Raw genomic sequence first — 27,705 nt, 5'->3', positions numbered from 1 at the left:
CCATTCTTTTTTTGGTTTCTACTTAAAACCAAACCACAAAGAAAAAGAAATTGGTGAGAAAGATGATATGGCCACCGAATACTGAACGCTCAACTGACAAAAGCTAAATTGGAACTTTGGCAATTTATTACTGAAATCCCATCTTTAATAACTAAATTGCATTTTAAAAATCAAGTAAACAATTTGTCAAGCTGGTCGATATTTTCTATCTTTCATACTGCTACTTAGTCGATATCTACTATCCTTCATACTGCCAGAGTTGTGCTTAAAGCATTATGTATTGCAGGAAGACGGACTCCAATCCATCTCTTAGTGACTAATGATTATTTTATTTTATTTCCCATTAATTTATTTTAAACCCACCTTTTAAATATCTCAATATTTAAACAGTTATTAAATAAACTGATTAAATTCAGATTACCTGTTCAAGTGGATGTAAAAGATCCTTTGGCACTATCTGTAGAAGAGCAGGGAGTTCTTCTCATGCCCAGCCAACATTCCCCTCTCAACCAACGACACCAAAAACAGATGACCCTTCATCTGTTCAGTTGCTGTTTTGGAACTTTGATGTACACAATATGGCCACCACCTTTATCTACATTAACAGTGACTGCATTTCAAAAGTAATCCACTGGTTGTAAAGCAATTTTGGGATGTCCAAGAGATAGTAAACTGCTAAATCCAAGTTTGCTCTTTTTTTGACCTTGGTATAGAATTGCCATTGATATATATAAAGCGCTGTTGACACTTTGCAGTGTAGGCATTCCTTCCACAAGAGGGAGATAATGAGTATTCCCCATGTCCAATTATAAAAACTTCCAATAGGTGAAATTATTCTTTATCTGATTTCATTACAACAGTGATACTTCAAAAATACAGCATGAGTTGTAAAATGCTTTGGAATATGAAATACATCATACAAATGTAAGTTTGTTCTTTCTTGTCTGATTCAGTTGGCTCTGGAATACGTAATTCAAATAGATTACCCAATTTCCAACTGTTGTGAAAATTCAATTTCTTTGCCAGATAATTTGTATCCAGATGATCAGCTTTTCAACATACATATTAATGACTTGCATGAAGGAATAGAGAGTTAGATATATAGGGTTGCGGATGACACTAAGTTAGAAGGCACAGTAAATTGTGTGGCTGGAAGCTGGAAGTTAGAATGCAGCATAGACAAAGGGAGCGGGGAAAAATTAAAGCACCTGGAGTTCAATGTGGGGAAACTGTGAGGTCATCCACTTTGGATCCGAGAAATATTTTCTTAATGAGAGACTAGGGAGCTGTGGAGGAGCAAAGGGAATTAGGTGTACATATACATGAATCACTTAAAAGTAGTGCACAGATACAAAAGTGATCAAAAAGGCTAATGGAACGTTGGCCTTTATCACAAGGAGGTTGGAATTCAAAATTGAAGTAATGCTTCAAGTTGTACAGAGCTTTGGTCAGACCCCAACTGAAGTACTACGTTCAATTTTGGGAACCGATCCTCAGGAAAGATATATTTGGCTTCGCAATGGGTGTAGTACATATTCACCAGTGCTTAAAATGTTAAATTACAAGGACAGGTTGCATAAACTTGGCTTGTATTCCTTTGAATTTAAATGGTGGAGGGGCAATCTAATTGAGATACAGTTCCCACTGCTTATCGTGGGCACATTCCTGTGAATGCGATTTATAGGCTATGCGCAATGGCCAGTAAAACATGGCAGGGTTAATAAAATGAAAAATTTCAGTTGCAATGCCATACATTTTTTGGAAACTACCCAGTGGCACAGTAGGCATTGTATACTAATACTTTGAGCCATGGAATGGATATCTTTGACAAAGGACCGTAGCCCAGAGCGCACACGCTGGTTTGCTCCACATACAAATGCAGAGTGAATAATCAAACAACCTGCAGAGAACAGAGGGCAAATAGACTCAGGAAAATGAAGGTCTGGAAAGTCACCCATCGGATCAAATGGGTCTCATCACCCAAGCTCAACGCGGGTGTGCAGGTTCGGCAATTCTGCAACCAGGTCCCTGCACTATACAGTGGAATTCAGCTGGTAAATAATCTTCTCAAAAAGAGCAGCCCGACTCATTAAGATATTGCCACAAAAATAACCCAATAAATAAGAGCCTGTTTGGAAATAGAAATTGATCCTTTTTAAATTTAACATGAAAAAGTGAGTAAGCAAACAACCCAAAATAAACAGCACCCAAGACATCATAACAAGCATCTTTGAAATTAATTTTAATGCAATTGACTAATGGTTATCGCTTTTTGACCTATATAAACTGCCCGTTTTAAATGTGGACATTTTAATTGGTGGGAAATGCATTTAAAAATGAAGAGATTCAGTAGGGTAGAAACAGAGAAACTATTGGAATGGGTGTAAAAGGTTAAATTATGAGGACAGGATGCATAAATTTGGCTTGTATTCCTTTAATTTAGATGGCTGAGGGTTGATCAAATTGAGTTTGAGTTCCCACCTCTTAATGTGATTTGCAAGTTATATGCAATGGCTGGTATAATATGGCAGCATTTATAGAACTAAAAATCATTTGGAAAGCATAAATTGATCCTTCTGTTTAAATTGAACACTTGCAAGTGGGGGAATCCAGAACAATCTTAAAATTAGATCAAGGCTATTTAGAAGTGAAACCAGGAAGCATTGTTTCACGCAAAGGACATGATAGTTATGTGGTTAGACCACAATTAAGAGCACTGCATACAGTTCTGGTCGCCATTTATAAAAATGATAGAGAGGCACTGGAGAGGGTGCAGAGAAGATTTACAAGGATGATACCAGAAATGCGAGGGTATACAAATCAGAAAATGATGAACAGGCTGGGTCTCTTTGCTCTTGAAAAAAGACTGAGGGGTGACCTAATAGAGATCTTTAAAATTCTGAAAAGTTTTGATAAGAGTGCAGAGAGAGAGAATGTTTCCACTTGTGGGGAAGAGCAAAACTAGAGGCCATCAATATAAGATAGTCACCAAGAAATCCAATGGGGAATTCAGAAGAAACTTCTTTACCCAAAGAGTGGTGAGAAAGTGGAGCTCGCTATCACAGGGAGGGGTTGAAGCGAATAGTATGCATGCATTTAAGGAGTGGTTAGATAAGCATGAGTGAGAAGGGAATAGAGGGTTATGCGGATAGATTTAGATGAGAAAAGATGGGAGGAGGCTCGAGTGGAGCATAAACGCCAGCATGGATTGGTTGGGCCGAATGGCCTGTTTCTGTGCCGCATATCCTCTGTAATCTGGAACCCGCTCCTCCAAAAGGCTGCAGATACTGGGTGAATTGAAATTTTCAAGACTGAGATTTATACAGATTTTTGTGGGGTATGGATATCAAGGGATATGGAGCAACGGCAGGCAAATGGAGTTGAGGTACAGATAATCTAATTGAATGGCAGAAAACAGCTCGAGAGGCTAGCTACTTCTGTTCCTTGGCAGAATCTTATTATTTAAGAAATTACTGGTTGGGAAGAACAGTGAGCTTGAGGAGAGCAGGAGACTGTGTCTCTAGTATTTCTTTGAGCATAAGAATTAGGATCAGGAGTAAGCCATCTAGCCCCTCAAGCCTGCTCCACCATTCAGCAAGATCATGGCTGATCTGGCCGTGGACTCAGCTCCATTTACCCGCCCGCTCCCCGTAACCCTTAATTCCCTTATTAGTTAAAAATCTATCTATCTGTGATTTGAATACATTCAATGAGCTGGCCTCAACTGCTTCCTTGGGCAGAGAATTCCACAGATTCACAACCCTCTGGGAGAAGAAATTCCTTCTCAACTCAGTTTTAAATTGGCTCCCCCGTATTTTGAGGCTGTGCCCCTAGTTCTAGTCTCTCCGACCAGTGGAAACAACCTCTCTGCCTCTATCTTGTCTATCCCTTTATTATTTTAAATGTTTCTACAAGATCACCCCTCATCCTTCTGAACTCCAACAAGTAAAGACCCAGTCTACTCAATCTATCATCATAAGGTAACCCCCTCATCTCCGGAATCAGCCTAGTGAATCGTCTCTGTACCCCCTCCAAAGCTAGTATATCCTTCCTTAAGTAAGGTGACCAAAACTGCACGCAGTACTCCAGGTGCGGCCTCACCAATACCCTATATAGTTGCAGCAGGACCTCCCTGCTTTTGTACTCCATCCCTCTCGTAATGAAGACCAACATTCCATTCGCCTTCCTGATTACCTGCTGCACCTGCAAACTAACTTTTTGGGATTCATGCACAAGGACCCCCAGGTCCCTCTGCACCGCAGCATGTTGTAATTTCTCCCCATTCAAATAATATTCCTTTTTACTGTTTTTTTCCCCCCCCAAAGTGGATGACCTCACATTTTCCGGCATTGTATTCCATCTGCCAAACCTTAGCCCATTTGCTTAACCTATCTAAATCTCTTTGCAGCCTCTGTGTCCTCTACACAACCCGCTTTCCCACTAATCTTTGTGTCATCTGCAAATTTTGTTACACTGCACTCTGTCCCCTCTTCCAAGTCATCTATGTATATTGTAAACAGTTGTGGTCCCAGCACCGATCCCTGTGGCACACCACTAACCACCGATTTCCAACCCGAAAAAGGACCCATTTATCCCGACTCTCTGCTTTCGGTTAGCCAGCCAATTCTCTATCCATGCGAATATATTTCCTCTGACTCCGCGTCCCTTTATCTTCTGCAGTAACCTTTTGTGTGGCACCTTATCGAATGCCTTTTGGAAATCTAAATACACCAAATCCATCGGTACACCTCTATCCACCATGCTCGTTATATCCTCAAAGAATTCCAGTAAATTAGTTAAACATGATTTCCCCTTCATGAATCCATGTTGTGTCTGCTTGATTGCACTATTCCTATCGAGATGTCCTGCTATTTCTTCCTTAATGATAGCTTCAAGCATTTTCCCCACTACAGATGTTAAACTAACCGGCCTATAGTTACCTGCCTTTTGTCTGCCCCCTTTTTTTAAACAGAGGCGTTACATTAGCTGCTTTCCAATCCGCTGGTACCTCCCCAGAGTCCAGAGAAATTTGATAGATTATAACAAATGCATCTGCTATAACTTCCGCCATCTCTTTTAATACCCTGGGATACATTTCATCCGGACCTGGGCACTTGTCTACCTTGAGTCCCATTAGCCTATCCAGCACTACCCCCCTAGTGATAGTGATTATCTCAAGGTCCTCCCATCCCACATTCCTGTGACCAGCAATTTTTGGCATGGTTTTTGTGTCTTCCACTGTGAAGACCGAAGCAAAATAATTGTTTAAGGTCTCAGCCATTTCCACATTTCCCATTATTAAATCCCCCTTCTCATCTTCTAAGGGACCAACATTTACTTTAGTCACTCTTTTCCGTTTTATGTATTGGTAAAAGCTTTCACTATCTGTTTTTATGTTTTGTGCAAGTTTACTTTCGTAATCTATCTTTCCCTTCTTTATTGCTTTCTTAGTCATTCTTTGCTGTCATTTAAAATTTTCCCAATCTTCTAGTTTCCCACTAACCTTGGCCATCTTATACGCATTGGTTTTTAATTTGATACTCTCCTTTATTTCCTTGGTTATCCACGACTGGTTATCCCTTCTCTTACCGCTCTTCTTTTTCACTGGAATATATTTTTGTTGAGCACTATGAAAGAGCTCCTTAAAAGTCCTCCACTGTTCCTCAATTGTGCCACCGTTTAGTCTGTGTTTCCAGTCTACTTTAGCCAACTCTGCCCTCATCCCACTGTAGTACCCTTTATTTAAGCATAGTACGCTCGTTTGAGACACTACTTCCTCACCCTCAATCTGTATTACAAATTCAACCATACTCTGATCAATCATTCCGAGAGGATCTTTTACTGGGAGATCGTTTATTATTCCTGTCTCATTTCACAGGACCAGATCTAAGATAGCTTACTCCCTTGTAGGTTCTGTAACATACTGTTCTAAGAACAATCCCGTATGCATTCTGTGAATTCCTCAAGACTACCCCGTGCGATTTGATCAATCGATATGTGGGTTAAAATCCCCCATGATTACTGCCGCCCCTTTTTCACATGCCTCCATTATTTCCTTGATTATTGCCCGCCCCGTGAAGTTATTATTTGGGGGACTATAAACTACGCCCACCAGTGACTTTTTCCCCTTACTATCTCTAATGTCCACCCACAATGATTCAACATTTTGTTCATTAGAGCCAATTTCATCTCTCACAACTGCCCTATCATCCTTTATTAACAGAGCTACCCCATCTCCTTTCCCTTCTTGTCTATCTTTCCGAATTGTCAGATACCCCTGTATGTTTAATTCCCAGTCTCAGCCACCCTGCAACCACGTTTCTGTAATGGCCACCAAATCATACCCATTTGCAATGATTTGTGCCGTCAACTCATTTACTTTATTTCGAATGCTGCGTGCGTTTAGGTCGAGTGTTTTAATACTAGTTTTTAAACTATGATTTTTAGTTTTGACCCCTCCTGCAGCCCCTTTATATTCATACATATTGTCCCTTCCTATCACCTTGTGGTTTACACTTACCCCAGTGCTACTTTGCTCTGTTGCCTCCTGCCTTTTGCATTCTTTCTTGGGGTCCTGTTCATCTGAGCTCTCACCCACTCTAACTAGCTCAGAGCTCTCTCCTGGGTTCCGAATACTCCTTGCATTGAGACACCGAGCTTTCATGCTTGCCTTTTTATTACACTTTGACCCTTTAGAATTTTGCTGTACAGTGGCCCTTTTTGTTTTTTGCCTTGGGTTTCTCTGCCCTCCACTTTTACTCATCTCCTTTCTGTCTTTTGCTTGTGTCTCCATTTTGTTTCCCTCTGTCTCCCTGCATTGGTTCCCATCCCCCTGCCATATTAGTTTAACTCCTCCCCAACAGCACTAGCAAACACTGCCCCTAGGACATTGGTTCCGGTCCTGCCCAGGTGCAGACCGTCTGGTTTGTACTGGTCCCACCTCCCCCAAAACCGGTTCCAATGCCCCAGGAATTTGAATCCCTCCCTGCTGCACCACTGCTCAAGCCACGTATTCATCTGAGCTATCCTGCGATTCCACACTGACTAGCACATGGCACTGGTAGCAATCCCGAGATTACTACTTTTGAGGTCCTACGTTTTAATTTAGCTCCTCGCTCCTTAAATTCGTCTCGTCGGACCTCATCCCGTTTTTTTACCTATATCGTTGGTACCAAATGTGCACCACGACAACTGGCTGTTCACCCTCCCTTTTCAGAATGTCCTGCACCCGCTTCGAGACATCCTTGACCCTTGCACCAGGGAGGCAACATACCATCCTGGAGTCTCAGTTGCGGCCGCAAAAACGCCTATCTATTCCCCTTACAATTGAATCCCCTATCACTATCGCTCTCCCACTCTTTTTCCTGCCCTCCTGTGCAGCAGAGCCAGCCACGATGCCATGAACTTGGCTGCTGCTGCCCTCCCCTGATGAGTCATCCCCCTCAACAGTACTCAAAGCGGTGTATCTGTTTTGCAGGGGGATGACCGCAAGGGACCCCTGCACTACCTTCCTTGCACTGCTCTTCCTGCTGGTCTTCCATTCCCTAACTGGCTGTGGAACCTTCACCTGCGGCAAGACCAACTCGCTACATGTGCTACTCACGTCATTCTCAGCATCGTGGATGCTCCAGAGTAAATCCACCCTCAGCTTTTCCCTCGTGTTACTTATGAGTGTGCATTACTATATCCTATGTGAATTATCAATTTTTGGTGACAGGACTAATTTCAGGTAGAGTCATTACAGCTATGAGAGGAAACTATTTCCCCCACTACTGAAAGGCCCAACCTATTATACTGTCCACTCTCCTCACCTCAATTTTGAAATAAATATATTCACCACTATGGGCTCGGCAGAGGCATGGATATAACAGGCAAGTATAGAGAGATCAAATCAAGAGCAGATCAAAGTCACAAATCAACTGCAGCTTCAGTCCAACCTCCTGGAGAATTATTTCTATAGGAGATGGATAACAAGTTTGGTAAGTAGTTTTTGTAGAGCCTGCTTTCATTTTAAGTTACATGGTAAACAAAGTTCTGCTGATCTACATAGTGAGCTTGCATGACCCATTTGTCCTAACCTGGAGATCTCCATTAAAGAATTGCAAAAAACAAAGCTGTAACTGTAAACATGCATACAGGAGGTTCTGGATCAACCAAGGATACCACCAAACATATCACGCTAAGAAAGGAGTGGAAGGTAGAATTTAAAAATTTTTTTAAAAAAAGGTAATGATGATAAAGGTGTTCCAGAATTCGAAATGCCAGCAAAAACAGAATTTAACTTAATCACTATAAACCAGTCCAGAGTTCTCAGTGGGTTCAAGGGTTGGAGGAGGTTACAGAGATAGGGAGGGGCAAAGCCAGAGGAATTTAAATACAAGGGTGATAATTTTAAACTACAAGACCTCACTGAATTAGGCAGAGAATTCAGTAAGAATGATGGATAGATTTGGGCCAAATTGCACATCACTGGATTAAGACAACCCAAATTTATTTTTTCATTAGACCCTTTTAGCCAGCAGAAATCGTTCACCTCATTAACCTGGGCTAGGTACAAAGTCTGGAAAGCAATCTTTATTCCCCTTTCCGCATCAAGAAAAAGCAAATGTTCCTTTTGAAATAAAAACAGTATAACTGATCACAAATGGGGCATTAGTAGTAGTGCAACAATTGACCACAGCACCTCTGGGAGAGGGGAAATGAGTCCTGGTTCCCATTGCTAACTTTCTCAGCTGTAATGTCCTTCAATATCAAAGTCTGCTGGCCACATGGTGTAGCATTATACATGACGTATGTTAAGGGAGGGCTGCTGGCATCTGTGGAACTATACCCACATAATCATAGTTTTATTAACATGATGGATAAAGCAACACCCACTGAAGTACTTAAGGTTTCAGATTCAATTACTGGATGGTGTCAAGTTAGCCAATCCTAGCAGAGCAGTAGTTGGATCACTACAGATAACCTCAGCCCAGATGGTACAGGGAGCAGGGGGGGGGGGGGGGAGTCACTTGCTCACTTCGTTGGAAATTGCACAAGTGGCGACGTCAACAAAGAAGATTGGGCTCGGCAGTCGTGGCGTTGACAGTCATATAGGCTACTGATACTCACCGTTCGGCTCATACAGAATGGCTGGACAAGGTGCCAAAGGTCTGCTGGTACCTATGGATCCCAAGAATAAACACCTTAAGCGCCATCTGGAAAGAAGGGAGAGAACAGGGGAGAGAAAACAGTACATACTCAGCATGAATATCTCAAACAGCACCAGTTCAGTTTGATATGATTTTTTTTTTAAACAAAAATTTAAACATGTTACATATTTCCGAGATGTATAGCAGAGGAAAAACAATTTATATCATTTATATCTATCCGTTTATTTTTCAAAGTAGTTTGAAATAAACTCAATATTCTTAAAATTTCCAAAAGCACGCATCGTGTGTTCGTGTTGCTTGGGTGACGAGAAACAAAACAATCCCTCCAGTCACATTCTTCCTTCTCAGTCCGATTCCACACTGAATGAATTGAGAGAGTTCATTAACATTGGCTAACAGTTACTGTTTGATACACAAGGAGAAATGCAAAGTTAGTCCACTATTTCCGAGTAACAGATTTATTAAAAAATATTTTATTCAGTTTAAAAAAAAAACAGGATTTGCTTCACTCCCATTTTAAGACACCAAAAAATGCAACAACTAGAATTTAAATCCCTTCACTGAATTTACACCTTGTTGTTCCCTCAAAGCCAAAGTCACCCAAGCAAGCAGACTGACATTCTGCACACCTTATAGTGTAATGCTGCTTTTTCTCTGATGGCAGCTGATGGAGCCTCCAGGGAAGAGATATATTTGGCCACACCAGTGTTACTTATATAATCTCAGCAGAGCATCCTAGTACAGAACTAAATGAAGCTCATTATGATTAACAGGTCAGAATCTAATCCTTCAACACCAGCTAATCCCAACACACACTGTAGTCCTTAAAATAAAGTGATAATTCCACCTCAGGCATCGTGCATTTGCACCACACTGGCCACAAACGATCGAGGTTCCAAATCCTTGTCAATGCCAAGGTTGGTTGACCTCATTAAGGGCTGCAATAAGGCACTAAAATTAGCCTCAGCATCCTGGGGTTAAGGAGCGGACTTTGGCGGGTGGGGGACGGGGGGGGGGGGGGGAAGAAGAAAGGCTCCAATTCCTGATCGCTTTGCTGCAGTCCCTGCTGTAAAGTGTGTTTATGTATATATCAGGCAAGGACAGTATTGGGCTGGCTGCAATCTCCACTGTATTCAAAGTGCAGACTGCCACCGAGGCTCACATTAAGAATGAGCAGGTCAGCAAGGTACCAAGGGCACCCAACATCCATGAAAATCGAATTCCAGCAAGGAGGAGGAGGAGGAGATAACAAATGTGCTCTGAATACCAAACAGGATACAGGCTGTTAAGCGACAGTTGCTGTAAAGATAGTTAAATTATTTACAGTTTAAATATTGCACTATCAAAATGGAAACATACAAATGGCATTCATTTTGCAAACAATTTTCTGTTAGTCCAACATTCTAGTGATTAGGGACTAGTGTGGATGAAGAAAGCTTGGGTCTCGACTACATATTTCATTCAGTAAGGGAGGTGATGAGGAGAATCTAAAAACTAGTGCGACATGTACATCAGAGACCACCCCCCCCACCCCATCTAAAACAAATATTAAAAAATATACACTAGCATTCAAGATCAACCGTCATATTTAATGGATTTCACCCTTTCCCCTTAATTGAGATGAACCACATTAAAACAGTTGTTAGTTCACTAGTAATTTCAACAGTGGCAGTTTATTACCATTTTTTGTAAATAACAGTTATTTTTGTACAAGGAAAAAGGTGATGCAGAAATACTGAGACAGTTCATTTTGGATACCTTGTTTTGAACATCTACCTCACTGATGACAATCTCAAAACTTGTAAATAATAAGATGCAAATAAACTTCTATTGCAATTGAGAAACCATTTACAATAACTGAACTCAGATTACTGGGCAAAAAGTATTGCTTCAGAAGAAAACTGCACATAAATATAAAGGAAAAATTGGGTGGAGTTCTGCATCAATTTGAACAACCCGGCACTACCAATTCAAATCGGCCAACCTGTCCTTCCTGTGCAAGCTGGTTCATAATATCATCTATACGTACTTTTCTGCTCACAACCAAATAGCGCTCCTTTCCTTTCCCGTAGGATTTACTTTTGAGGCCATACTTGGCAGCCATCTGGTGGATTTGCATTCGTTCGTCGTTGGTCAGCTCTTTAGAAAAGGTCAGCTCATCCTGCTTGTCTGAGCGGGCATAATTTTTGATAAGATCTTCTATATCTCGTTTGTTTAATTTAGAACCACTCTTGTTCATCTCTAAGCCCAGGCCCTCCCTCTTGAACTGTTCTTTTACCATGATTGGCTCTGCAATACCCTCACCCTCTTTCCCTAAACCACCCCCCTTCCAACCCATTTTTCGTAAAAGTTGATTGCCAATGTTGTCTTCGGTGATCTTTTGTTTAAGAGCTTCCTCTGCCGATCGTCCAAGAATTGCACTTCGAGAGATGGCTGCATCAGTGTTGCCTGGTTTGCTTGATTTCACAACTGGCTGCGTTTGCCTCAGTATATCCAAAGCTTTCTCTGCCGCCGTGTGCTTCACCAACTTCTTGGTTCCGTAAGCCTCAGCAATAAAATGGTCTTCTACAAAAACACAGCACTGCCAAACCTGACTGGGTGTCAGCTTAAACTTGTAATCCACGGTCATCCTGTTGAATTGAGCCGAATTGTTCAGGATGCACACAGCATTCTTTGCAGTCTCCAAAATGACAAATTCCACCCAGTCCTTCTTTTTCAGCTCCTTTGGAAGTCGATTGCTCTGTTTATTGGTTTCATTTCCTTTATTGGCAGTATCTTTGCTTGGTATTTTCTCATCTGGCTTTTTGAGAGCAGGAGGAATGTCATTTCGAGGCGTGTTTTCTTCACACAATATTAAGTCGTCGATGCAATTGCTTTTACACTTGCGCTTCACAACCTGAACCACCACATCTTTAAGGAACAATTTTAAGGCTTGCTCAGAGGCCCTATCTCGAGCTCCAATTTTGCTGCCAGCATAGCCTGTAGACAAGTAAACACCTTGACACCTCAACTCACAAGCATAGCCATCGGTCAAGACTTTCTTGTTTTTTGGTACATCAGCTGGAGGTATCTCCTTCAGCGAGACGTAGAAATACTGAGGGTTTGTTTTACACGTCTGAATACAGCTGCTTAGCACATCACTGTGGTTCAGCTGGTTACTGAAGCCTCCAATAGCACTAAGCTTCCTTGACACAGATATCTGGAGCATATTAAAGAAATTCTGTCGGCTCTTTACCGCAGATGGAGAAAACCCACCAGCTGCCGCCGCCTTGCCTGTCAAAGGCTGCAGAGGTTCAGGAAGTACTGACTTACTGGCATTTTTCTTAGACGATTTTCTACCCTTTGACCGCTTGGTCTGTGTGAAGCCCAGGCCTTTGTAGCCCTGTTTATTGGCGACTGGGGTCTTAGAAAAATCAGGCCCCCTCATAGTTGGATAAAGATCTGACGGATTGGAATGATATGCCTCATATTTTGCAGAATAGTTCTGTTGTATTTTAGACATGTAAGTGCTTAAACAGCTTATCCCTTTAACACGGTTTCCAATTTTGGCTTCATCTGCCTCCGTGAAGATGCTTTTGTACAAGGAGTCATAATCAAATGAAGAAGAATTCTGAGAAGAGGCAGGAAGCAGTGGACCATTTGAACTTTTGCTAGATTTATTCACTTTTGCGGCGGGGCAAGATTCTGTTTTCACCGCGTTCTCCTCAGTTTTAATCAGAGAGTTTGATGAGACACCATCTTCGTCCAAATCTGCCCACCTTCGTGGCTTGTCTGATTGGTTTATCCTTTTCTTCAATTCATCCTCATCCGTGGTGGAGCTACTAACAAATGCTACCGGCTCAAACCGAAATCTAGGGCGGAATAAAGGAGGTTTCCGCTTTGCCGTTGGATTTTCACCTAAGAGGGTGGACAGAGACAGACAGTTAAGATAGTATTTTCAAAACATTGTCTACCTTGCATTAACATATTATTGCTTTTATTTATTTATTTAATTTATTAATTAAATCGAATTTGAAAACTTCAGCAAAATGTGCCCCTAAATATTTTTTGTCTTTTTGATCTGCCAATATTCATACAATGGTAGGTAAAATGTCCAGAACTTAAACTAGTACCCAACTCAACAGCTGGGGGTGAAGAAACAATCTATTAGGTCAGTGCTGTTGGGGTCTCTTTCTAAGATCCTTTTTCTGCAGTCAAATTGCATGTGCCCATTTCAATACCGTCTTTAGGATAAAACTCCTAGCTGTTTTTATGAACTATGGAAATGCAATGAGATACGTCCATAAGGAGCAACATCTCAATTACAGACTACCATAACAAACACTTATGTTGATAGCTCTACAGTTCAAGTTAATCTCTTCGAACATAAGAACGTAAGAAATAGGAGCAGGAGCCGGCCACCTAGCCTCTCGAGCCTGCTCCGCCATTCAATAAGATCATGGCTGATCATATCATGGACTCAGCTCCACTTCCCTGCCCGTTCCCCCTAACCCTTTATTCCCTTATCGCTCAAAAATGTGTCCATTTCCGCCTTCAATATATTCAATGACCCAGCCTCCACAGCTCTCTGGGGCAGAGATTTCCACAGATTTGCAACCCTCAGAAGAAATTCCTCCACTTCTCAGTTTTAAATGGGTGGCCCCTTATTCTGAGACTATGGCTCCTATGAGTGGAAATATCCTCTCTGCATCCACCTTGTCGAGCCCCCTCATTATCTTATATGCTTTGATATCATCACTCATTCTTCTGAACTCCACTGAGTACAGGCCCAATCTACTCAGCTTATCTTCATAAGTCAACCCCCACATCTCCAGAATCAACCTAGTGAACCTACTCTGAACAGCCTCTAATGCAAGTATATCCTTCCTTAAATATGGAGATCAAACTGTACGCAGTACTCTAGGTGTGACCTCACCAATGCCCTGTACAACTGTAGCTGGACTTCTCTGCTTTTATACTCCATCCCCCTTGCAATAAAGGCCAACATTCCATTTGCCTTTCCGATTACTTGCTGTACCTGCATACTAACTTTTTGTGTTTCATGCACAAGGACCCCCAGGTCTCTCTGTACTGCAACACTTTACAATTTTTCTCCATTTAAATTATAATATGCTTTTCTATTTTTTCTGCCAAAATGGGTAACCTCATATTTTCCCACATTTTATTCCAGCTGACAATTTTTTGCCCACTCACTTAGCCTGTCTATATCCCTTTGCCGATTTTGTGTGTCCTCCTCACAATTTGCTTTCCCACCCATCTTTGTATCATCAGCAAACTTGGCTACATTACACTCGGTAAATAGTTGAAGACCCAACACCAATCCCTGCGGCACCCCACTAGTCACTGTTTGCCAACCGGAAAATGGCCCTTTTATCCCGACTGTTTTGTTAGTTAGCCAATCCTCTATCCATGATAATATATTAACCCCAACACCGTGAACTTTTATCTTGTGCAGTAACCTTTTATGTTGCATCTTATCGAATGCCTTCTAGAAATCCAAATACACCACATCCACTGGTTCCCCCTTATCCATCCTGCTCGTTACAACTTCAAGAACTCCAGCATAATCTTCCTCACTAAGGTGTTCGTTGTTAAACTTAAACAAACACTGGCAAAGTTACTTGCTGCATAAAATACATTTCCTTCATTCAGCTTACTATTGCAATTATCTAGATTATACGCAGGTTTAGATCTCAACCCGTACAGCACATTGGAGGCCTTTCCGATGTTTTTAAATTTACATTTGCTGAAATTCGTGAATGCCAGATACTGTAAATAGAAACCCAAAATCACTTCAGTATCTACAGAATTCGCATTTCTCAAATGCCTAATCGATACACGCACAGAATATCGTAAGTTGACTCATTATTACACAATAGATGCTCAAACATTGATGTCCCTATTTTAATCATTAGCAAGATTTAGCCATAGGTTAACTGTACTACGTCCTGGAAACTGAAAATTGTGCGAAAATCCTACACATCTAATATTTTACTGGCAAAATATGTTGCTGATTCTTTACATATAAATTGTTCCAATGAGCTTGCACTACGATAAGAATGGACAATTCTGTAGAATAAGATTCAGCCCATATCAGAGACTTGGGGAAGAAATATAAATGTTAATATCAAAACATTTTAAACATATTCACAGTATTTACAGCACAGAAAGAGGCCATTTGCCCCAACTGCTCTGTGCCGGTGTTAATGCTCCACATGAGCCTCCATCTACCCTACTTCATCACACCCCATTAACATATTCTTCTATTCCTTTCTCCCTCGTGTTTACCAAGCTTCCCCTTGAATACATATTTGAGGGATCAATTACATTCAAAAGATTACACTTTGGGATGAGAATTTTGGTTTAAAAATAATTTAAAAATGCAGCATTTTTAGTTATTAAAAAAAATCAAATGCATTATGGCAACAAGAACCATTGTCATAAGTACATTAAATTAAAAGGAATGAGAATGGGAACTGGGATCTGGTGCAAGTTACATAACGTTTTTCCACAGTTCTTGGATAGAAATAGCGTAAACTGACCAGCAGATACAATTATTACATCTTCCAGCCAGTTGTTAGTGGGTGTGTGCCCATGAAACAAACTGCCCACAATTTGGCACAAATTGACAAATTCACTCAAGACTACAACAATCGCTGTTATTGGAAACAAATATCATACTGGTTTAATTGCTTTTCTGAGATTAAGGCTGTTGGTGCGGAGCAGATGAAGCTTTAACTCTGCAGCTCTATGCTCTTAACCAACCCGAGAAGCTTCACACAGCTACTGAATATTCAATTCCCAACACTGGCACACATCCAATAAATATAAGATTAGAACAGAAAGCAGGTGAAACTTCAAAAAACAGGATTGAGAATCTGTCTACCAGACTTAGTGAGTGAAGTAGAGACCATGTCAACATTTAGGAATAAGTTAGATGGGTGAATGAACAAAAGGAAAATAAAGGGATATTGGAAAAAGGCAGGCACGTGGGATTAGGGCTGCACTGCTTGAGCGGAGGATAATCACAGATTGGTTGGGCATGTACTGCCTGTTTCCAAGTTGCAATACAACATAATTTTATGTAAACATAGGACAGAATTCTTCACTTACCATTGTCAGAATTGGATCTTTTGTTATTTGCGCTCCCAGGAACTAACTCACATGATCCTATGTCACCAACATCAATACCTTCTGCCATTCGAAAGACCCTTTCTAAAAGATCTGGGCTGTATCTATTAGTAAAAACAAATATATCATCTGTATGCATCACTTCCCCACCATCATCACTATCATTACTCGTCTGATAATTATAGTATAATGTTAAACTACCAATATAGTTAACTACAATATACTTAAAATTATTACATCCAAGGTATACTGATGCATTCCTTCTTAAAACCAAAGTCTTTGCTGTTGTCCAATGGTTTGTGTTTCAGTAAGTTGAGAGAGTCAAGTTACACACACGATTCTGACTGTGATATATATTGCCAGCCCTTCATCACTGCTGGGTCAAAATCTGGGAACACCCTACCTAACAGTATTGAGGGACTGCAGCAGTTCAAGTTGACGGCTCATCACCACCTTCTCAAGGGCAATTAGGGGTGCACATTAAATATCAGCCTTGTCAGCATCATCCATATCCCGAGAATGAATTAAAACAATAAAGAGTTGGGTTGGGGATTCGGAGGGGGGGGGGGGGGTGGGGGGTGGCAAATCTTCAGTGAAGTATCAACAATCTGAACAAAGTACAAGACAAAGTCAATCACACAACTCATCACATAACTAAAGTACTTATACTTCCCAATGAAATCTCATGAAAGGTATGAAGAAAGATAACAGAATTCCTAAATAAAAATGTAGAAGTAACTACTGGACAAAAGCAAAAAGAGCTGGAACAAAAATAAATCCAGTTCCCATGATTATTTGATTCCTATATCATTCACCTTAAAATGCTGAGCTGCATTGTTTGCAGATGTTTTTGGTCCTACAACTATGTAACACACGAGAAGGGCATCTTTTAAACTCACTCGGATGAAACGTTAAACCGAGGTCCCGTCCGCGCATTCAGGTGGATGTAGAAGATCCCGTGGCACTATTTCAAAGAAGAGCAGGGCTGTTCTCCCCAGCATTCTGGCCAATATTTATCCCACAATCAACAGTGCTAAAACTGATCATTTTGGTCATCACAATGCTGTTGTAGAACCTTGCTGTGTGCAAATTGACTGCTGCGCTTCCTACATTACAACAGTATTTAATTGGCTGTCAAGCACTTGGGACATCTCAAGGTGGGGAATGGTGGCGTTATATGAATGCAAGTCTTTCTTTAAATATTTACCACTGAAAATGATATAATTTGGGGAATCTTGAGAAAAAAAATGTAGGTTTTAATAGAGTTATCTCCATAGCTTAGAAACATAGAAAACATAGAAAATAGGTGCAGGAGTAGGCCATTCGGCCCTTCGAGCCTGCACCACCATTCAATATCATAGCTGATCACTCACCTCAGTACCCCTTTCCTGCTTTCTCTCCATACCCCTTGATCCCTTAGCCGTAAGGGCCATATCTAACTCCCTCTTGATGGAAACATAGAAAATAGGAACTATAAATGAAAGCAACTAAGAACGATCTTGCAGTTACGCAATGCCTTTTATATCCGCAAGGCAACCCAAAGCTCATTACAACCAATGGATTGTTTTTGAATTATAGTCACTGTTGTTACATAAGCAAGCACGGCAACCAATTTCTGCACAGCGAAGACCCACAACAGCAAATTAACGAATGACTAGATAATCTCTTTTAGGTTGTGTGAGGAATGTTATCCAGGATAGCATGTGAACTCGCTGTTCATCTGTAATACTGCCATGAGATCTTTTACGTCCATTTGAGCTGGCAGTCAGGGGTTTGGTTTAACACCTTGTCCACAAGACGGCTCTGACAATGTTGTACGCCCGCAGTACTGCACTTATCAGCCTCGAGTGTTCGCTCAAAACTGTAGTGGCTTGAACCCAAAACCTTCTTACATAGTAACTAAGTTGATGATTAAAAATCAAAACAAACTGACCAATTTAGTTTTAAAAAAAACATGAACGGACTTGCATATAAGTTTTTATCTTTTACTACAGAACTCTATTTTCACTCAAATTTGATTTACAGGGCTAAGCAGTTTCTACTTTACAGAAGGGGTATATGTAGCCCCAGTATCAACAAGTCTTATGAATTTATAATGATTTCCAACTGTGAAGACCAAGATTTAATTTTAACGTGTGGATGTGATTTTTAAAAAAACACAAAAAAATTCACTCCCCGTTGCTTGTAACCAATCTTTTTGCGATCCCCTAATTCCCCCCCCCCCCCCCCCCCCACCGCTCATTCCCTGGTACAAGACCTGCACTAACTTAATTAATACCAAAAAATGAGAGAGGAAGCCAAGGCAACTGACTGGGACTTCCACTCCATTACTGTAAGGAAGTGCCTCGTCTCTGTTCTACATCTCCCCACAGAACACATGCAACCAGGAACTCACCGTGGGGAAAACCACAACAAGAAACCAGGTCCTACCATTCTGGGCACCAAAGCTGTTCCACCCACCCCTCCACCACCAAATCTGTGCAATGTTCAGAGAGTATAGGAAGAAAGCACGAAAAACAAAAGCACTTGACTGACCATTCCAGTTTATTTACTTGTAACTCCATACCAAGCCCTGTGTTTAATAATTAAACTTAAAACCTGTCCCTTTCCCTTCCAAATGGGCTCAACAAAGCCAACAAGGTATATTACTCTGACAGCTTATTCCATTTGTTGACAAGCATAAAGACGTTACTTATAAATTTGCATTGAGCGTTACTTTTGGCTTATAATGACCCAAAAACATGTTTTCTTGCTGGCTAAAGTCTGTTGTCAATCATGCTCAAGAGTTGTTCTGGGCTAGGACCAATAGCATACAAATCCAGTGCGCTCAAAAACCTCATGGGAGCATCTGTGGAGTCTGCATCTGTGGCAAGAATACTTCTACGTAGGAGGTTGGAAAACACAGATAGAAAACATAATGAAGCTGTTTAGTAGAAGGTAGAGGACGTCACATTGCATTATCTAGCTAAGGGTTTGGTTGCAGGTGCAGACGGTACTTGCTCCCTATTCCTAAAAACTGCTATACGCCAGCGGGAAAGGAAAACAATTGGCTTTGGAGAATGTCAGAAACTGCCAACTCACCTTGGAGTTGCCCATCTTAGGCTGGTGCATGATTGTTTGAAGCACAAATACCTCTGTTGTTTCAGAAGCTATAGTTGTGGTTTCTTATCCACGAGAACTCTTGGTGAGCTGAACTATTACTGAGGAATCTTGCCAATATTAATGGCTCATCAGGTTGTCCCAGCAAACATACTGGATGCTTTGAAGATCCTTTGAATAATTAAAAGGGAAAAGTCTGGATTTCAATTTTGAGGAATCTCTGAGATCACAGAGAATTGCAAGGCACAGGAGGAAAAGCACTCAAGAAGGTGGGCCTTCTTCTTGAACCACTGCAGTCCATGTGGTGAAGGTACGCCCAACAATGCCGTTTGGTACAGAGTTCCAGGATTTTGATTCAGAGATGACGAAGGAATGGCAAAACATGTCCAAATTAGGTTGGTATCTGACCTGGAAGGGAATTGGAGGTCGACGGTGTTTCCATGCACCGACTGGCATTGTCCTTTTAGGTGATGGAGGTTGTATGTTTAGGAAGTGCTGCCAAAGAAGTCTTGGCAAGTTGCTGCAGCACATTCTGTAGATAGTGCACACTGCAGCCACGGTGGATGTTTATGGTGGTGGATGGACGTTCCTATCAAGAAAGACTGCTAAATCAATTATTAAAGATGTAACAGCAGCGCATTTGGAAAGCAGTGACAGGATCGGTCCAAGTCAGCATGGATTTGTGAAAAGGAAATCATGCTTGACAAATCTTGCTATTGAGGGAGTGCAGCGAAGGTTCACCAGACTGATTCCTGGGATGGCATGACTGACATATGAAGACTGGATCGACTAGGCTTATATTAAACATAGAAAATAGGTGCAGGAGTAGGCCATTCGGCCCTTCGAGCCTGCACCGCCATTCAATGAGTTCATGGCTGAACATGAATATTCACTGGAAATTAGAAGAATGAGAGGGGATCTCATAGAAACATATAAAATTCTGACGGGATTGGACAGGTTAGATGCAGGAAGAATGTTCCTGATGTTGGGGAAGTCCAGAACTAGGGGTCACAGTCTAAGGATAAGGGGTAAGCCATTTAGGACTGAGATGAGGAGAAACTTCTTCACTCAGAGAATTGTGAACCTGTGGAATTCTCTACCACAGAAAGTTGTTGAGGCCAGCTCGTTAGATATATTCAAAAGGGAGTTAGATGTGGCCCTTACGGCTAAAGGAATCAAGGGGTATGGAGAGAAAGCAGGAATGGGGTACTGAACTTGCATGATCAGCCATGTTCATATTGAATGGTGGTGCAGGCTCGAAGGGCCGAATGGCCTACTCCTGCACCTTGTTTCTATGCTTCTATAAGTAACCTCTCACTTGAAACATCAGCTGTTGGAAGGAATTACTTGGTGGCACAGACTCAGTTAGACATGGTTGATTGGCCTGCAAAGTACCAAACAGATGATGGTTCTACCAGTTGGCGGTGAAGGGCAGAACACCGTTCAATGGAATACGGTGTGCATCTATGCTGCTGTCATAACAGTGGCAAAGCACACACAAATTTTACAGTTAAGTTGTTCTGCTCACCAAAGCGCTTGCGAGAAGCTCCTGCTACCTGATGTCCGCCTACTGAGGACTCAAATCTACACTTCTTTAAAAACCTACTAATGTAATTACCAGCCAATCACTTACCTCCTTGGCTGTGATGTCACCCTTCAATTTCTTTCTACTTTTTTTGCTTTCTCTCCCTGCAGCTGCACCGGCTAGCCTCCTCCTCCGACTCTCCGCTGGCTCCCAACGTCTGTTGGGCCTTATGTAGGCGTCCCCACGCTGCCACTCCGCCTCCTCCGACTCCCGACGCTTTTTGTGTCTTATGTAGGCCTCCCCACACTGCCACTCCGCCCCCTCCGACTCCGCGCTGGCTCCAGACACATGTTGGGCTTTATGTAAGCCTCTCCACGCTGCTGCTCAGCCTCCCGACAGTTGTTGGACCTTATGTAGACCTCTCCACGTTGCCACTCCACCTCCTGCTGGCTCCCGACGCTTGTTGGGCCTTATGTAGGCCTCCCAATGCTGGCGCTCCGCCTCCTCAGACTTCTTTTTCGTTATCAGTAGGTAACCTTTAACATTGTTGTTGCCAAATTAAGTTAATCTAAGGGTTAAGTCATCGCAAGAGAGCTCGGACACGTGTCATGCTCCTCCTGCGCTATGTGGGAAGTCAGGGACGCGGTAAGTGTATCCGGCTGCAGCACCTGACAGACCGCATTGTAGCATTGGAGCTGCGGGTGGATTTACTCTGGAGCATCCGCAATGCTGAGGATGTCGTAAATAGCACGTTTAGTGAGTTGGCCACACCGCAGGTAAAGGGTACACAGCCAGATAGGGGATGGGTGACCAACAGAAAGAGCAGTGCATTGAAGGTAGTGCAGGGGTCCCCTGCGGTCATCCCCCTGCAAAACAGATACACCGCTTTGGGTACTGTTGAGGGGGATGACTCATCAGGAGAGCAGCAGCAGCCAAGTTCATGGCACCGTGAGTGGCTCTGCTGCACAGGAGGGCAGGTAAAAAGAGTGGGAGCTATAGTGGTAGGGGATTTTCCTGCAAGGGGAAAAGATAAGACGTTTCTGCGGCCGCAATCGAGACTCCAGGATGGTATGTTGCCTCCCTGGTGCAAGGGTTAAGGATGTCTCAGAGCGGCTGTAGGACATTTTGAAGGGGGAGGGTGAACAACCAGTTGTCATGGTGCATATAGGTACCAACAATATAGGTAAAAAAAGGGATGAGGTCCTACAAGATGAATTTAGGGAGCTAGGAGCTAAATTAAAAAGTAGGACCTCAAAAGTAGTAATCTCAGGATTGCTACCAGTACCATGTGCTAGTCAGAGTAGGAATCGCAGGATAGCTCAGATGAATACGTGGCTTGAGGAATGGTGCAGAAGGGAGGGATTCAAATTCCTGGGACATTGGAACTGGTTCTGTGGGAGGTGGGGCCAGTACAAACCGGACAGTCTGCACCTGGGCAGGACCGGAACCAATGTCCTAGGGGGAGTGTTGGCTAGTGCTGTTGGGGAGGGGTTAAACTAATATGGCAGGGGGGTGGGAACCTATGCAGGGAGACAGAGAGAAGTAGAATGTGGGCAGAAGCAAAAGATAGAAAGAAGAAAAGTAAAAATGGTGGGCAGAGAAACTCAAGGCAAAAAGCATAAAGGGCCACATTGCAGCAAAATTCTAAAGGGGCAAAGTGTGTTAAAAAGACAAGCCTGAAGGCTCTGTGCCTCAATGCGAGGAGTATTCGTAATAATGTGGACGAATTAACTGCGCAGATAGCTGTTAACGGATATGATATAATTGGCATCACGGAGACATAGCTCCAGGGTGACCAAGGCTGGGAATTCAACATCCAGGTGTATTCAACATTCAGGAAGGATAGACAGAAAGGAAAAGGAGGTGGGGTGGCGTTGCTGGTTAAAGAGGAAATTAACGCAATAGTAAGGAAGGACATTAGCTTGGATGATGTTGAATCTGTATGGATGGAACTACGGAATACCAAAGGGCAGAAAAGGCTAGTGGGAGTTGTGTACAGACCACCAAACAGTAGTAGTGAGGTTGGGGACAGCATCAAACAAGAAATTAGGGATGCGTGCAATAAAGGTACAGCAGTTATCATGGGCGACTTTAATCTACATATTGATTGGGCTAACCAAACTGGTAGCAATGCAGTGGAGGAGGATTTCCTGGAGTGTATTAGGGATGGTTTTCTAGACCAATATGTCGAGGAACCAACCAGAGGCTGGCCATCCTAGACTGGGTGATGTGTAATGAGAAAGCACGAATTAGCAATCTTGTTGTGCGAGGCCCCTTGGGGAAGAGTGATCATAATATGGTAGAATTCTTTATTAAGATGGAGAGTGACACAGTTAATTCAGATACTAGGGTCCTGAACTTAAGGAAAGGTAACTTCGATGGTATGAGAAGTGAATTGGCTAGAATAGACTGGCGACTGATACTTAGAGGGTTGACTTTGGATAGGCAATGGCAAACATTTAACGGTCACATGGATAAACTTCAGCAATTGTACATCCCTGTCTGGAGTAAAAATAAAATGGGGAAGGTAGCTCAACCGTGGCTAAGGGAAATTAAGGATAGTGTTAAATCCAAGGAAGAGGCAGATAAATTGGCCAGAAAAAGCAGCAAACCCGAGGACTGGGAGAATTTTATAATTCAGCAGAGGAGGACATAGGGTTTAATTAGGAGGGGGGAAATAGAGTATGAGAGGAAGCTTGCTGGGACCATAAAAACTGACTGCAAAAGCTTTTATAGATATGTGAAGAGAAAAAGATTAGTGAAGACAAACGTAGGTCACTTGCAGTCAGGTTCAGGTGAATTTATAATGGGGAACAAAGAAATGGCGGATCAGTTATACAAATACTTTGGTTCTGTCTTCCGGAAATATTAGGGGACCGAGGGTCTAGTGAGAATGAGGAACTGAAGGAAATCCTTATTAGGCAGGAAATTGTGTTGGGGAAATTGATGGGATTCAAGGCCGATAAGTCCCCGGGGCCTGATAGTCTGCATCCCAGAGTACTTAAGGAAGTGGCCCTAGAAATAGTGGATGCATTGGTGATCATTTTCCAACAGTCTATCGACTCTGGATCGGTTCCTATGGATTGGAGGGTAGCTAATGTAACACCACTTTTTAAGAAAGGAGGGAGAGAGAAAACAGGTAATTATATACCGGTTAGCCTGACATCAGTAGTGGGGAAAATGTTGAAATTATTAAAGATGAAATAACTGCGCATTTGGAAAGCAGTGACAGGATCGGTCCAAGTCAACATGGATTTATGAAAGGGATATCATGCTTGACAAATCTTCTGGAATTTTTTTGAGGATGTAACTAGTAGAGTGGACAAGGGAGAACCAGTGGATGTGGTGTATTTAAACTTTCAAAAGGCTTTTGACAAGGTCCCACACAAGAGATTGGTGTACAAAATTAAAGCACATGGTATTGGGGGTAATGTACTGACGTGGATAGAGAACTGGTTGGCAGACAGGAAGCAGACAGTCGGGATAAACGGGTCCTTTTCAGAATGGTAGGCAGTGACTAGTGGGGTGCCGCAGGGCTCAGTGCTGGGACCCCAGCTATTTACAATATACATTAATGATTTAGATGAAGGAATTGAATGTAATATCTCCAAGTTTTCAGATGACACTAAGCTGGGTGGCGGTGTGAGCTGTGAGGAGGACGCTAAGAGGCTGCAGGTGTCTTGGACAGGTTAGGTGAGTGGGCAAACGCATGGCAGATGCAGTATAATGTAGATAAATGTGAGGTTATCCGCTTTGGTGGCAAAAACACAAAGGCAGAATATTATCTGAATGGCGGCAGATTAGGAAAAGGGGAGGTGCAACAAGACCTGGGTGTCATGGTTCATCAGTCAGTGAAAGTTGGCATGCAGGTACAGCAGGCGAAGGCAGCAAATTGTATGCTGGCCTTCATAGCTTGGGGGTTTGAATATAGAAGCAGGGAGGTCTTAATGCAGCTGTACAGGGCCTTAGTGAGGTCTCACCTGGAATATTGTGTTCAGTTTTGGTCTCCTAATCTGAGGAAGGACGTTCTTGCTATTGACGGAGTGCAGCGAAGGTTCACCAGACTGATTCCAGAGATGGCTGGGCTGTCATATGAGGAGATATTGGATCAACTGGACCTTTATTCACTGGAGTTTAGAAGGATGAGAGGCGATCTCATAGAAACGTCCAAGATTCTGACAGGACTGGACAGGATAGATGCGGGAAAAATGTTCCCGATGTTGGGGAAGTCCAAAACCAGGGGACATAGTCTTAGGATAAGGGGTAGGCCATTTAGGACTGAGATGAGGAGAAACTTTTTTACTCAGAGAGTTGTTAACCTGTGGAATTCCCTGCCGCAGAGTGTTGTTGATGCCAGTTCACTGAATATATTCAAGAGGGAGTTAGATATGGCCCTTACGGTTAAGGGGTATGGAGAGAAAGCAGGAAAGGGGTACTGAAGGAATGATCAGCCATGATCTTATTGAATGGTGGTGCAGGCTCGAAGGGCCGAATGTCCTACTCCTGCACCTATTTTCTATGTTTCTATAAAACAGTGGGCCTAATTACAAATAGAGGTGAAAATAGCAGCCCCAAAACCATTGGGAGACTAAAACTCCATGTAATAAAGATTCAGTAAAAGAATCACCCTGCCAATGATTGACCAGCGAGTTTGACGGATTAATGGCAACCAGAATAGTCGATCAGTTCCTGGGTGCTGGAATTCTTCCCACTTGGCTCCAAATAATCCAGCAAGCCAGTGATGCTGTCGTGAGTACTAGCTGAACACATTCTGGTAGGTTGTGAGATTTTAGTTGGCTAAACTCCAGCAGTACCTCTGCACATTCAGAGGATACCTAAACTGTGGTTCTTATTAAAATAGGCTTGAGCTCGCTGGCTGGGTAAGTGCACATTGTATCAGATAACAGAAGCACCACCTCCTGTGGATTTCTCAGTCATTTGGTTTGGAGGCTCAAATGTGGTGTTGAATGTGTATGTCACACACCTAGCGAACAAAAAAACATCAATAGTTCTTCTTCTTCCACATGAGAAGCACCTTAATTGCTTTGTGATCTTAAATATTCTTCTCGAATCAGAGTTCTTTATTCCTCTAACTTTATGGTTTCTATTTCAATAATTGCAGCACTGGGAAACCAATAATTGCAGCAAATAAGCAGACAGGATCTTTGGAGACACAAATCAGTCTTATTCAGCAAGTAACACCTGACTCTCAGTTAGTGACAACACCAATGACATTCAACCATGCAGCAACACTTCCATTTCATTCATACATGGCAAAGCTATTAGTTCCTCAGACCAAAATTATATTATACAATAGTAAACAAGCAACTGCAAACCTCTTCCTCCCCACTTATCAGAGGCATTGGCTGCTGACTCTTCAAACTAAATTCGACATCAGAAGGGAGACTATCCTCATGAGTTCTCAATAATATACATGCAAGTTGTTATTGTTGAATCCCCCTCTCCACAAAAAAATTAAAATGTGGAAGATCTTGGCATTTATATAGCACCTTTTACGACCAGCGGACATCCCAAAGAACTTTACAGCCAACGAAGCACTTTTTAAAGTGTAGTCACTGTTGTAATGTAGGAAACGCACACAGCAAGTTCCCACAAACAACAATGTGATAATGACCAGATAATCTGTTTGTGATGTTGAGTGAAAGATAAATATTGGCCAGGTTACCGGGGATAACTTCCCTGCTCTTCTTCGAAATAGTGTCATGAGATCTTTTAACATCCACCTGAGAGGGCAGACGGTTTAATGTCTCATCCAAAAAACAGGCTTTAGATACAACTGCCCCTGTGGCACAGACATGGGGCAGGTAAGCAGCGGGGATGCAGAGTGCTGAGAACAGGAGCAAAGTTGCTGCTGGAAGTTGGGAGATGCTGTGTAGCTAATCCAGCAATCATTGAGGGAAGACAACATCCCAGTCTGTGTGTGTTTGGGGGGGCACTGTTTCCTGTTAAAATCCTTGCAACAACAAAAAAATAAAGCCCGAGGCCTCCTCGCAGCTGCAACACACACACAGCGAGCACATGTGGCCGAGGAGCCCGCACGGTGCCCCGAGGAGGTCGGGTTGTGTAACAAAAGCCGAGGCCGGGGCCCGCGGGCCTACTCACTCACTCACCTGCAGCCCAGGAAGACGTGGTTGCTCCACACCATGGACAGGGCGAGCAGCTGCTCCGTCCGGCTGCCCGGGTAGTTGCGGAGGTGGCGGACGATGAACTGACGGCGGATCCGCCAGTGCTTGTCGCTCTCGGACAGGCCGCGGTACTGCTCCACCGACTCGGCCAGCTGCAGCTTGGGCCCGGCCTGCGACTCCACGCCGGCCGCCATCTTAGGAGCCGATGGGGAGGGCGGCGTGCGCCCAGCCCGGGCGGGGGGAGAGGGAGGGTTGGGGTAAGGGGGAAAGCTCGGCCTCCCGCAAACTCGATTTAAAAAGAACACACACCAAAAATAATCCCCTCCCGCACCGACAATTAGCGGCGGCCGAGGCCGAGCAAACTAGGCCGCGGGTGCTGAGCGGGGCAGCGGCTGAAAGACGCCTTCCGCCTGTCCCCGGCTCCGCTCTAACCGTCAGAGCACCCCCCGCAAAAAAAACCCGGCAGCGCCCCTAGTGTCGGGCGTATGGAGGCGCCAGTGAGCGGCTCCCGGCCCCGCCCTCTCGGCCGAGGCCCCGCCCCCTCCCACTCCCCGCACAATGTATCCGCTCTGCTGTCACAAACGCATCACCAGCCCCCCACCCCTGACAACTGCAACATCATCATCATCATAGGTGGTCCCTCCTATCGAGG

At 43.0% G+C, this 27,705-nt stretch overlaps 1 protein-coding gene across 3 annotated transcripts; it reads right to left on the bottom strand.

Moving 5' to 3' along the window:
- Positions 1-12: 12 nt before the first annotated feature.
- Positions 13-27,491, bottom strand: nkrf (NFKB repressing factor). Of its 3 annotated transcripts, XM_070882837.1 has the most exons (5): positions 27,039-27,491; positions 16,266-16,387; positions 11,182-13,049; positions 9,112-9,197; positions 13-1,286 (listed from the first exon to the last, which is right to left on the bottom strand). In XM_070882837.1, the coding sequence occupies exons 1-4, from the start codon at positions 27,245-27,247 to the stop codon at positions 9,120-9,122; spliced, it is 2,277 nt and encodes a 758-aa protein (XP_070738938.1). In that variant the 5' UTR covers positions 27,248-27,491; the 3' UTR covers positions 13-1,286; positions 9,112-9,119. The 3 variants fall into 3 exon arrangements, with proteins under 3 accessions (XP_070738938.1, XP_070738936.1, XP_070738937.1); XM_070882835.1 differs by lacking the exons at positions 13-1,286; positions 9,112-9,197 and adding an exon at positions 9,331-9,512; XM_070882836.1 differs by lacking the exons at positions 13-1,286; positions 9,112-9,197 and having other exon boundaries at positions 9,423-13,049.
- Positions 27,492-27,705: the final 214 nt, after the last annotated feature.

The sequence above is a fragment of the Pristiophorus japonicus genome, chromosome 6 (assembly GCF_044704955.1).
Source record: "Pristiophorus japonicus isolate sPriJap1 chromosome 6, sPriJap1.hap1, whole genome shotgun sequence".
NCBI classification, from domain to species: domain Eukaryota; kingdom Metazoa; phylum Chordata; class Chondrichthyes; family Pristiophoridae; genus Pristiophorus; species Pristiophorus japonicus.
This window is presented reverse-complemented; position numbering and strand designations above follow the sequence as displayed.

Excerpts from the sequence above, each read along its gene's own strand:
- nkrf (XM_070882835.1), bottom strand. The coding sequence starts at position 27,247 with ATGGCGGCCGGCGTGGAGTCGCAGGCCGGGCCCAAGCTGCAGCTGGCC. Across the intron at positions 16,388-27,038 it reads CACGTCTTCCTGGGCTGCAG|ATACAGCCCAGATCTTTTAG; the intron begins GTGAGTGAGTGA and ends TTTTACTAATAG. Across the intron at positions 13,050-16,265 it reads AAGATCCAATTCTGACAATG|GTGAAAATCCAACGGCAAAG; the intron begins GTAAGTGAAGAA and ends CCACCCTCTTAG.